General features: G+C 39.8%; 1 protein-coding gene across 3 annotated transcripts in view; it reads left to right on the forward strand.

Moving 5' to 3' along the window:
* atrnl1a (attractin like 1a) overlaps window positions 1–9,678 on the forward strand; it is a 293,068-nt gene extending 283,390 nt beyond the window's left edge. For all 3 annotated transcript variants that reach the window (XM_088086416.1, XM_088086417.1, XM_088086419.1), the window contains one exon: window positions 7,036–9,678. In XM_088086416.1, the coding sequence (XP_087942542.1) occupies window positions 7,036–7,157 (122 nt within the window). In that variant the 3' untranslated portion in view covers window positions 7,158–9,678. The remainder of the gene's footprint in view (window positions 1–7,035) is intronic.
* The last annotated feature ends 3,750 nt before the right edge of the window (window positions 9,679–13,428 follow it).

Below are 13,428 nucleotides of genomic sequence, written 5' to 3' on the forward strand. Positions count from 1 at the left end.
GGTCTGTGGTGGTCATAAGATAAGAGATAAGACAATCCTTTATTAGTCCCACAGTGGGAGAATTCACAATGTTACAGCTATGAGGTACGAAGAAGTATAAGCAGCGAAAGAACAATACAATATAAAAAAGAATAATTACAAATATAAAAATACTAAAATATCAAAATGTTAGATAATAAAAAACAAGGTGCCAAAACTGTAACAAAAATACAATAAAATTACTATGTGCCAACAAAACCGTCAAGAGAAAAATATAAATAAAATATATATAAAAATATGTACACTAATTGCACATGGAGATAATTGCACTTTTTGCATAAGTCCAGTGCGTGCGTGCGTGCGTGCGTGCGTGCTGACTGTACAGTCGGCATCATCAGTGTTATGATGGTTTTCTCTTAAGTGAAGGAAGCAAAAATTGGAACCAAACCAGTTTTTCCACCAATCTCTGTCTTTGTCAACATATCAACTTTTTTTGTTTGTTTAAAATTTCTGTGGCTGTTTTTAGAAATTTGGGTTTTTCCACCCAGAGACAGGTGTACGGAAATGTGAGTTTCGAGCTTCGGTCTTCATCATTGTTTCTTGCTGTCTTCATTGCCGTCTCTTTCTCTCGGCAGCCTCCTGTCTCTCTCAGTCCTGACAAAGCATCTTCAGTCTTCTGCTGTATCACTCTCACTTTGGCCCTCTTCCTAAAGGGAAGAAAAGGTCATATTTATTATCCCTGGATAGAAAATTGATGTTAGTCATTTGCATTAAAACATAAAGGACATCACCAGGGGGAAAAAAAATCTAATACGAGACGACGCTCTGATTAATTACTGAAAACTCTTTGATTGGTGTCTGTGTACAGTCGTGCAAATGTAGCTTCATAAACCTGTGACAAGTTTAACGTGAAGAATTAGAAACAAAAGAGACGTTTTCATTTCGGCATCATAGAAACGTGAAGGGTTTACCTCAGAAATCCTGTTCTAGTATGCTGCTTTCTGGGTTTTACTCGGTTATTTCCCACTTTGATTTAGCAGTTTCACCTTTAAAAGTAGTTTATTTAACTCACTTATGACCATATTTTGTTAAATGAAATTATAACAGCACTTTATCCAAAGCCGTACACAGCAACTCATTTTGAAGATCGTGACATCTCTAATACAAATAGGCATTAAAAATAGATGCACTGACCTTGTCTAATGGTCTGTTAATGACGTATGAACGTGTCTCCCCTAAAATATCATGTTATATAAGTTTCTATGAGTAAAGTATTTCTGTGGTAGCCTGTGACTGCTGGCCTGAAAGCACCGCTGGAGCGCCGGTGTCCTTCCCTTCCTCTCTCTGTGTTGACCCTCTCTGATCCTGTCCCCCCTGTGTCCACTGTCTCCCTCTGGGTGTCTGGCTGGACGGCTGCTTGACAGGAATCGGAGGTCAGCGCTCGCAATCTCAGCTCCATTGACCCAAACTGGTTCCCCGATACTTTGATCCTCATTGTCTTTGAAACCATCCAGAGACACACACACACACACACACACACACACACACACACACACACACACACACGCACACACACACACACACACTCGTCCACCTGTCTGCTTGTTGACTTTTTGTCAAATACTCAGTGGCATTTACTGTCTTGTATTTACGATGTGGACATGAGGGTCTGTGGATTTCGAGTCACTGTCCTTATCTTACTTGTTGTTTTGCCGTCGCACTTTTTTGTAGAGTTTGTTCCAAAATTACCTGATGTCACAAAAAGAAAATGCTGAATTAACGATGCTAAATGAAATAGTTTTAATAACACTTTCATGTCCTCCTTGTGGCTATAAAAACAAAACTCGATGTTTATTTCGTTTTCAAACAGACTATAGTTTGTTAAATAAAAGTAATGATCAGATCATTTAACGGCTGTGAATTATCAGATTATTGTATTATTTCCCAGCAACCTTTACTGTTTAGGGCCAAATCAACTGTTTGGTAGAGCATGAAAAAAATATATATTTTATTTTTTGTAAAAAGTTGCATAAATCTGTTCTGTTTTTTGCTAACTCTCTGTAAGAGGCAAACTAAAAAGGCAAAGTATTTAAAGACACATTTCCAGTGTAACACACCTGAACCAAACGGCAGAGAAAGCCTGATCAGGTGGAGTTGAATTCAACACATTTTGAAGATGTGAGTGACTCAAAATGTTCTCTGCCAGCGGTTGAGCAGAAAGTTTAAGTTAAATGGAGTTTGAGCATGACGACATACGGTCTTACTGGTAATTTGAATCATACATGTTTCTTAAAAAATCCCGAAAGAAAAGCAAAGGCACGATCCTGATGAGGACCACTGTGTCTCAGATGAGTCTTGAGTTATTTAGCCTCATAAATCACAACTTTTGAACTGTTCTTTTAAAACTACAAAGCATCTGCCTCAACTTTTTGGGAACATCCTTCTGCCTTGTTATCGTGTGCTCCGCTCAAATATATTTTAGGGACATGTAAACATGAATTTGGAGATATTTTTCATCCTGCATTATTCAAGAAATTCTTTACCAAACACTGATATGCACTATTCAAGAAAAGGAGTGCTAGTTAGTGGGGATCAAACCTGAACCTTACACGCGTACATCAAAGCGGCCGTGGTTGTGCGTCGTGTTTGCTGGACCTGAAATCAGTCCCTCGCAGATGCATAAATATTTGAATATCAATGTGTTACTGTTTGACTGACTTTGATTTTTCTTCGCTTCGTGGAACAGACGCTGCTGTGTTTTTCTCTGTTTACTATAATAGTGGATCCTAAGCAGGCGAGCGTCCCCGGTGCCTTCATTGAGGGCGAGCGCAGACTCAGAGGCCGGGCTTTGATGTTTGGAGCGAGGGGAGGGCCTGGCGGTGAGGTCTGTCACCGGGTTAGCAGGCGAGCTCCTCCCCGACGCAGATGTTTTCCAGCTGCAGTCCCAGTTTTTCCTGTGCCGATATGCGTTCCTGGGGAATTTTGTCTCTTGCTAATGACCCCATTAGTCTATCGGGGTGTGTGAGGGGTGTTAATCACGCGTCAACTCACCTGACCAAACAATCACATCAACGCGCCCGGTCGCCGCGGCTGCAAATGAGCACTTGCACTCACCTGCAGCATAATTTGATTACTTTTGACCAATTTAATTTTGCAAATGGAGATGTGTGTGTTCACCCGGAAAAAATCAACACAATTATGACGGCAATTTGTCAAAAGGTGAAAGCTCTTCTGATGGAGGAGTATTCAGGTGTCACGTTATAAATGAACGAGTATCTTTAACTTTCTTCTTTGTCTTTGTGTTCTGTCTGTCTTTAGAAGTGGTTTGTGGTAGAGAGCTGGTGTTTTATAACGTGCAGAGTGTGTGTGTGTGTGTGTGTGTGTGTGTGTGTGTGTGTGTGTGTGTGTGTGTGTGTGAATCATGCTGGCTGCACACCCCGTTAAGACAGATGGTGCATTAGTCTGAGGTCTTGTGGAGGTGATTTTTATGATGTGAAATAACTGGTGGCTTTGCTGTTGCGTTTGTCTTGGCCTCGTGTTTATCGACGTCTGTCTGTCTGTCTGATCAGAGCAGCATCGCAAAGATTCGGTGTGAAATTTCGTTTCCTGTCCCTTGTCTCTTTTTAGCTCTCTTTTCTTTTAGTGATCCATCAGTCATTTCCTAAACTTTTTCCCTTTAGTCTTTTCTGACTGATGTGGATTTAATCATGAGTCGTCCGATCTGTTTTTAATGAATCTTTAAAGCTGCTGAATCACTGCATCTTTTTTTGTCTGATCACTAATAAGTTTTGTTTTTTGTTTCAGTAGTATGTTTTCCATGTTTAGCTTTTGTTCTTTTTTGCTTGGTTTTACTGTCAGAAAGCTACAGACATGACATGCCTGAACAAAAAACAACAACCCAAAGTGATTCTCTTCTGTGTATTCAAAGAAAAACTAGTGTTTTTATTTTCATTTTCATTATTATTTTTTTTATTTTAATTTTTTTACTTTTATAAGTTTTTAAAAATATATTTTGTTTGGAAAAATGCAACTTGAAACATTACAAATATCCAAGAAACTAATAATAATAATATTAATTTAATCTAATTAATAAAAATAATAATTAAAATTAATAGACTTTAATTTATTAAAAACACAATTTCAATACTATTATTTTTTTAAAAAATTAAGAAATAAGAATCAGCCGTCTTTCATGAAACATTGCCTCCTAACAACATAACAGAATATTATTTATCTGTTAAACAAATCAACTGAAGTTATGTATTAATTTTCTACTGTGCACATTAATAAATTACATTAAGATTTTAGGGATATCAGAGCACTGATCTACAAATTGTCAGTGTTGATCAATTTGTTGAATATTTTTTTCAAAGGCCTCTCCATAAAATTCAGATTATCAGAGTCTGTTCCAGTTTGTTAGAGCTGAAACTGACACAAAGGTGTTTTTATGTTTTACCAATAGCCCAAAATCTAGCTTTAATAGTTTAATATCACTGAAGTTAAAACACCACAAACTCAAAGACGGTGTGTTTGCTCCTAAAATGTACAGAAGACCTGCAAACATTTGGGCCAAACCGCAAATTACCGTTGCAACAAAAAGCAAAATTTAAGTATTGTTTGTGCTCGTCAAAACAAACCAAAGTGCCAAAATGAAACAAACAACCATAATGAACCAAATTCCATCAGAAACAGGTGCTGCGAGCCAATCAGAGAGCACACCACTGCTGGCTGCCATATCGGTCTGTACGGCTCGCTGTGTCAGAACTTTGCAAAATGTGTGTGTGCACAGGTGCATGCACACCAGTATTTACACCGTTACTCACATTAAACTGCAGAGTCACGCACACACACACACACACACACTGAGCAACTGTGTAATCGGCTTTCCCCTTTCCACCCACTAAAAAAATCCCAAGAATCACTTGAGTGTGAAATGCTGAAAACATCCTGCATCCAAATCATATCAAGAGCGCGGCAGATTCCCTCCACTGTTTGCCTGTTTTGTTTATTTGGCTCCTGCACACCGGCAGATTGAGCTCTCGTCATAATGACCATGCATTGTCAAGCCCACGGTTGTCGGGAGGGAAAGACAGGACTAGCTGCACTCGCAAGAGCTGCCATGACTCTAAATCCACATTAACAACAGCAGCTACTGCCAAAGTAACACAATGCTGTGAGGCATCTGATGCTTTTGGAGCATCCAGCCTGCTCTCAGTGAGCACTGCTGTGGAGAGCGAGTCAAGCACCCGATACACAAGTTGTTTTGAGAGGTTTGACATCCTGCTGGATGGTGAGAGGGAGGAAGGAAGAGGAAAACATAAAGAGGCAGAAAGGTTGAAGATTTGCGTCAGTGACCTCGGCGTACCCCCCCTTATTTTCTGCTGAAGCCAGACAACGCTGGCTGGAGAGACGTTGATAAAACGTTTTCTAGGTGTTGTCATGATGCTGTCTGGTTTGACTCAGCAAACATCAGCGACGCTTTTCGCGTTCGTGTTTACCTCAATGTTTCTTTTGTCTTTATTGTTTTCTACCGCCTTTATTTCAATGCATTTTCATTTAACCGCCTTTGCTTTCCACTGGTTTTTATTCTTTTTCTTTGGCCCCAAAAAGCTCCATAATAATTTAAAACACATTTTACAAAGTGCCCAACACACAGGAATTATTGTAAATCCAAAAATAAATTCAATACAATTTGATAGTTTGGTAGTTACAAGTGGATAACAACATAATTGAGTTATTATCTTAATTGCCAGCTTTCAACTATTTGAAAACAACAATTCAACATCAGCTAGAAAGTTGTGAGGAGAAACAAATTTGCAGAAATTTGGGTCAGTTGTTTTAAAATTACAATAAAATAGAATTAAAAAAGCAAAAACAAAAACCCAAAAAAAACATTGCAAATGTGTTAAAGAGTAATTTGCTTTCAGGTTCAGTGTCCAGATCTTAAATTATTATTTTTTTTACATATTAATTATAATTTATTTATTCATGTAATGGCTGGTTTTGTTATACCAATACAGCACATCCCTCATTAATATTGTAAAATAATTTCTTAGAATTACTTGTGTCTTGACAGAACTCCACATTTTTCCTCTAAGCAATAATTTATTTATTGTATTTTTTTAAGAAAAGTCCTTCATGTTTATTTTTAATTGTAGCATTTATATGTTTAGTATTTCCAAACATTTAATCATTTATATGTGTAAATTATTTTATAGTTTTTATGCATTTAATTGCAGTTTGGTTGTAGTAAAGTAGTATTCTTTTCTAGTATTCTTTTCATAATATATTGTAAAATTGATTCATTATTTCTTTCTTTAAATAATACATGGTTGAGTGTGTTCATAGAGCACAGGCAAAAGCATATTGCACAACTCCTCATTTTATGTCTGCAGTGGAGAGAAGAACTTGAGCTGTAGAAATTGTATCTGTATATTTGACAAAAATAATGTCGGATCATAATAAAGCCGTATCAGATCAGCGACGTGGCCTTAACTTCAACTCAGCCGGCCAGTTATAATAAAATTAAAACACTTTGCATAACCTGAATAAAAATACATCTAAAACAACATGTTACATTTTTTCTATTAACCCTTTGAAACCTGAAAAAAATATTCGCGATCTTTTAAAAACTGGGGAAGAAGGAAAAGTGAAAAACGAAATTATCCAAAAATTTGCAATAAATTAGTGAAAATTACATAAAATAACCTAGGAAAAAATAAACGACAAGACTTGGAAAGAGTGCTTTAAAAATTGTAACTCTACAACATAATTTTAAATATGTAGTTATGATAATTATAATCAATGTTTTTCCAGTGGATTTCGGCTTTTTTCCCTAAACATCTTCTGTAGCCTTTCTGAAATATTTTTACAATTTGTGTAACATTTCTTATGAAGTAGCTCATTGCCTTTACCTTTGTTTTTGAAAGAAATCAAACCACTGCGCTCAGTGTTCAGAGGTTTAAATACTTGTCAAAGACTTCTGACAGCAGCACAGAAAAGTGAGGTTGATCCAGGTTTCGAAGGGTTAACTCTCTTTTCTCTCTGGGTGTCTAGGTATTGCTATAGCCAGCGCTCTGGTAGACACATCGCAACAGCGAGTGATGGACTTCAAAGAAAGAGGCCTGGGTCTGAAGCACCGCAAACATATTGTGCATCACCAAGGGACCTGTGTATGAACTGGATAACCTCACTGAGGGAACAAGATCATAACCCCGAGGGATTTTCCTGGAGATATTCTCATGGATATAAAACAAAGGGACACACAGTAAACAAAGGCGAAGCCTGCGAAAACTGGGGTTTCATGGTCTTTGAAAGTGGATTTAGAGAGGAAATGTATCCACTGTCTTATCAAAAGGCACTCAAATTACGAAAAATTGTCCTTTTCTTCTCTGGATAAGATGAAAAACGTCTTCACCGTGCTCTTCTTGTCCCCTGTGTGAATATGTTGGTCTTGAAGACCCCGGAAACAAGAACTGGAAACCTGCAGATTGACAGCGAAAAATGTGTGTTCACTAGCACAGCTTTGGTCAGACGCTGACTTTGAGTGCTGGCAGGCTTTTCCACTTCCATGCCATGTGGCTCTGCATCTCCAGGGCTCTACTTGTCTGTCATGCGGTCTGCCACACTGACAGAAAATACACTTGTTTTACACCATTAGACCACACTAAATGGCTTTGAGCTCCGGTGAAAGATATTGAGCTGGAACTAACTGAGCTGAAATGGAGTCCTCCTGACTTGCAAACCCACTCGGACTCAGGAGCGATGCTGGAAAGAACAACACGGACCTAACGAGATCAATGCAAAACACTGTAGCGGGTGGTGTTCTCTGACAAGGATTTGCTTGAGGAGAAAGTCTCCAATGGGAATTTTAAAGACTACTACTGTTGAGATGTAGAAGAATGGAGATTATTGGATGTAATTGTTGAGATTTTGTCCTAATTGTTTCTCCCTGCACCAACATTTGAAGTTATACATTTTGATATCTGCTCAGGTCCTCTGAAATGGAAAAAGGGTCCATTATCTGTAGCTTTGGGCCTTATACACATCTGTATATGCACTATAAGTAAAATGCTTTACTAGTACATTAGGACCCTCTGTGGGACAATATTATGCAACTGATCATCCAAATGTAATGTTTATTCTGGGCTGCAATGTAACCTTGAGGTCGGTATCATCAAACACATACTACTGATGGTATTCATATGCCTATTAATTCAGTTTTTACTGTGAAGATACACACTATACATCTTTTCTCATGACCTCAGTAAACTTCATGCCTGTTTACTTGTGATACAAACTTTTACGTAACATATCTCCGTATGAAATATTTATTAATTATGCAAATTACAGTTAATAATTTTACAAATGCACTAAGATTTTTTTTTTAAACAAAGACTTAACAATAGATTTTTCAAATCAAGTCTGCAGTATTCCCTTTTTGCTTGTGTACCCTCAATGTCTTTTTTTTATTTCCAAATATATTTTATGCATATCATAGCAAGTTTTGTCTGATGTCAACAAGATTTTCTTTTTTCCTGTTATGTTAAAACCTTCATCAAATATTGTAAAGTCACTTTTTAATGATTGCATGTGAACAGAGATACCCTAGAGTTCAAAAGTTTGGAATCTCCTGCCACAAAAGCTCAACAATTTTATACAATTGGGTATAAAAAATGTTTTGTACATAGAAAACAAAACACACAATTGTTAGACCATACATAATTTCAGCTGTTTAGTCTAATGTATCACAATCGAAACCCACAAAATATTAAGAAAAGTAATAGTCTCTCTCTGCCTGCTGGTCACCGGCTGTTTACAGTCCTGTATCTTCTCCCTCCAACACTAGGTGTCACTGTGTCTTTTGAGTCAGCTGCCTGTTCCACCAGTACAAACTGGAGACTGAGCTCTGTTGGTGCGTGCTGTGCACTACATACAATGAGTTTAATGGAAAGAGTAGCGCGTCTATATATGCCGGTATTGAAACATCTGACTAATTTCAAGATAATCTGGTATACCATGATACTGTTGGAGTCTATTTTTCCAGCCTAATATGTACAAACAAATCATGATTTAAACCTGTTCAATCTATCCAATGAGTAGACTTTCTAAGAGAAACAGCATGCCAAAATATTTGGCAATTATGGCAACACTGACATCGCTTCTAAATCTTGTTTTCTTTCTTGTTGGTCTCAAACAGTAGTGTGCAGCTTGGCTGGTGACACGCCATCCACTACCCCGTCCTGTTCCTGATGACAAAGTCAGCTTATATGTTATGTTACTTTAGACAGTTTGATATGACATGTATGAAACTTGCAAATATAACATATCCATAATTTGTAGAAACCTACAATTCAAACATTTTTTTATAGTGACTGGACAGCAAATGTTATTGACACATTTAATGTTTGAATTTTACTGATTTTATCTCTGTTAAAATAACCATTATTGAAGGAAACAGCAATGAAACCGTTGATTCCAAACTTTTGGACGTTGTTGTACGTCTTCATGCACATGTACTGTCCACTGAGCCTGAGTGTTTTCATCCAGGCGTTTTGTCTTCATGTAATTTTGCACCAATTTGTTGTTGAGACTTCTATTAACAAAGGGCAGCTCACCACACTGTTTTTGTCCACATAAGCATAAATCTGTACATTTACAATTAAAAACGTTTTGATGCCTTTTCGTATGGTAATTGGATCTGATGTACTGTGTGTGTTCTTACCTCTGGTGTTGTGGGATTTTATTGATCGGTGTTCTCAGGATGTCAGTAGGGTCAAATGATAAGCTCAGCCAACACTATAGACCCTGCCATCCAACACTGCTGATAGAGTTACATAGCGACTGGCTCAGCAACCTGAATGGACAAACACAGGATGAGAAGCACTGAGGACAACATAAGGTAATATCTCATCTACATTTTATGAGCACTACATCTCAATATATCTATAAAGACTAATTATTATTATAAACACTTGTTGTGCTATACTCATTTTCATCAGTTCATTTATACACTTATCAGCCCTTACATTAAACAGATGAAGTGAATAACTTTAATTATCTCATTACAGTGCAATGCTCTGCGAGAAAACGTTGGTCCTGGGATTCGTGTGGATACCACCCGACACACTCCACCGACCCGAACACTGTTGCAGACAAGTAAACCACCAAATGGCAACGGCACCCCCAAATGGTAGTGACCTCCCCCACTAGCACAATTCACCACTTTGCAAAAATTACTCATCTCGTTCTAATGCTCCGTTCTAGGAAACCTTGGGTCCTGGTATTCATGCGGACACCACCCGACACAGTTTGGGGACCTTGGAATTGCATCCCAGCTTTTTGCAGATGATGTGGTTTTGTTGGCTTCATCACACCGTGACCTCAGGTTTGCAGCTGAGTTTGAAGCGGTCGGGATGAGAGTCAGCACGTCAAGCTTTGAGGCCATGGTTCCCTGTTGGAAAACGGTGAATCGTCTCCTCTGGGCTGAGAGAGACTTGCTGCCCCAAGTGAGTGTTTACATATTTTGGGGTCTTGTTCACGAGTGAGGGTAGAAGGGAGGGTGAGATGGACAGACAGTTTGGCGCACTTTCAGCAGTGATGCAAGCCCCCGCCGGACTAGTGTGGTGAAGAGGGACATGATCCAGGTGGCAAAGCTCTCGATTTACTGGTCAATCTACGTCCCAACCCTCACCTATGATCTTGAGCTTTGGGTAGTTACCGAAAGAATGAGATTGCGGATACAAGCGGCTGAAGTGAGTTTCCTCCGCAGGGTGGCTGGGCTCAGCCTTAGAGATAGGTTGAGGAGCTCAGACATCTGGTGGGATCTCGGAGTAGAGCCACTGGTCCATCGTGTCGAAAGTGGCCAGTTGAGGTGGTTCGAGCATCTGATCAGGATGCCACCAGGACGCCTCTTGTTAGAGGTGTTCTGGGGTACTAGGAGGAGGCCGTCCAACTGGTATTTTACCCCGGGGAAGACCCAGAACACACTGGAGGGTTTATAGATCTCATCTGGCCTGGGAATGCCTTGGGATCCCCCAGGAGGAGCTGGAAGCGTTGCCGGGGAGAAAGACGTCTGGAGTGCTTTGCTCAGCCTGTTGCCCCCTGACCCAGCCTTGGACAACAATGGATAGATATGGATCGATGGATGGATGGACCACTTGACACACTCCACCCACACACCAGATACACTGGCACTCCTCAGTGTCAGAGGACTGTGACAAAGAGCTGAAGGTGTCAACCGGGCTTCGAAATTCCCCAAAGGATCCAACACCCTGGTGCCAGACACTACAGGACAGCCGCAGGAGGTCCTGTGTCCATGCCCCAACAGATCAGAGTGAAGTCCAATCCAAGGTGCCACCACAGTGGACTTTGTTGTAAAGCACATCCGACGAATGCTCAATCAGATTCGGATCTGGGGCCTTTGGAGGCCAAATTGTTTTATTTGGCTCTTTGTCACAGTCCTCAGGCCTTTCCTGAGCAGTTTTTAATGGTGTGGCATGGTGCAAGGTTCTGATGGACCTCCATCGGAGAGTGCCATTGCTGTAAGTGGGCGTACTTGGCTTGCAGTTGTGCTGATCAATGTCTGCGTCTTTTCTTTCAGCTTTTGTGCGCGGCAGCTTACGGATCCTAAAGGCCCTGACACACCAAGCCTACAGATGGCCGTCGGTCAATGTTGGGCCAACTGTGAGGGTCCGTGACCCTTGTTGCTGGATTGTGTCCAGCACGAGAAGAGAAACAGACGGAGGAATGTAAACGGAGAGCTAAAGTGAAGAGGGAAGGAGGCTGAAACAACCTGGTTATGAGGTAAGATTGTTTTTTTTCTTTGACCAATGAGCTCTTTAACAGAAACGTTTCCTGTTGCTTTGTGTTGTTTACTGGCGCACAGTAAATATGCTTTGTCTTTGATTGGATGGATGTGTTAAGTGGCTAACTGACGCCGTGACGGTCTTCCGGTTTCCTGTTTTAAATGACTTTTTACAGAAAACCTCCATCTGCTGGTATGAAGGGATATTCCCTCTCATGCAGGTGCTTGTTGCGTGTCGGTTTGGTGTGGTCCGGTGCAGATGCACAGCAGCAGACACATGTTGATGGTGATGCATCGGGAGCTTTCGTTGCAGCTCGTTGTTTGATGGTTTGGTGTATCTGGGCTTTAAGAATGGCACAAGAAGTAACTTAGTCTGTTTGTCATCTGGGTAGATGTTCTGTTTCTGATCTACTGGACAGGCTGACAACACAGCCATAATTTAGTGTCCACGAAAGTAACCTTAGTACCAGCACAGAAATTGGTAGTATGCTTTCTGTTTTATGAAATTGTTACTAATAATTTTGCACGTTTGCATGTGTTACTAACATTGAGAATGGTTGCACTGCAGCCAGGTGTGCTGCCTCACAGCCTGCTATAGTGCGCACACATATTTATACTTTTATGTGTATGGGCATTGCAGTAGGACTTTGTTTCTCCAATTGTGGTGCCACATACTGTTTATAGATATGCGTGCACAATTAATCTGTTTTTTTATGGCTGTATCGCTTCACTAACAAATAGCTGCTTTGTGCTTTAAATTGGACCGTAGATTGTGTCCTTTTGGGCTATATTGTAGAGGTGATCTCAACATGTTCAAGAATTGGACAATTTTATGCAAATGTGGTACTATAATTGGGAAAAAAACACCAACACACTTTGTTTCCAGGGAACAGCAGCGGAGGATCTAGTGGCTGCAGCTTTCTACTGTCTGGCTGCATTTCAGAATCCTTCACAGTCAGTGATGTAGTGGTAAATAAAAAGCTGGGCAAACAATGCTTTCATGTCACTAATCATTTGCTTATGCCTTCTTTTACCTTAAAATGCCTCATCTTCTTGTAACCAATTTAAGTCCCATACTGCTCACAAAGCTGAGACTTTCTCAGCATTGAAAGGGATTTAAATTAAGTGTTCAAAAACAATCTATTATGTTTAATTTGGCTGTGTTTACCATTCGCTACGTTCTACATCAACCTTAATGTTTATAAATCATTTTCAGTTAGGGTGTAAATCTTTATTATTGGCTATTTTCTCACCTCGTTTATTCAACTTTTGCTTTTGACATCTTTCCTTAGTCTAATTTGGAACTTTAAAGGCCTCTGATCATTACATGAGGCCAATGTTGCTACCGTCACCGCCATTAGTGACCAGGAGGAGATAAGTGCTGCTTTTTACGCTCTCAGCTCACTGAATTTTTTTCCCTCAAGATAAAAGACTGCAGTGTTTACCATTAAGTGGGCTGCTGGCATCGCCACTCTGCTCAATACCTGCATGTCAGAGGCAGCAGGAAGTGGTGCACTCTCAGTTTTATCCTGATCTAAGATGTTTTTAAACCAGTTCTGAGGATGAAGGGGAGGGGGTGTTTTTAGAGACAAGTCAATATAAGACGCTCAATACTTGAACGCACAAAACCATTACAAACATAC

This window comes from Plectropomus leopardus, chromosome 13 (assembly GCF_026936395.1).
Source record: "Plectropomus leopardus strain MGB_pleo_1.0 chromosome 13, ASM2693639v1, whole genome shotgun sequence".
NCBI lineage: Eukaryota > Metazoa > Chordata > Actinopteri > Perciformes > Serranidae > Plectropomus > Plectropomus leopardus.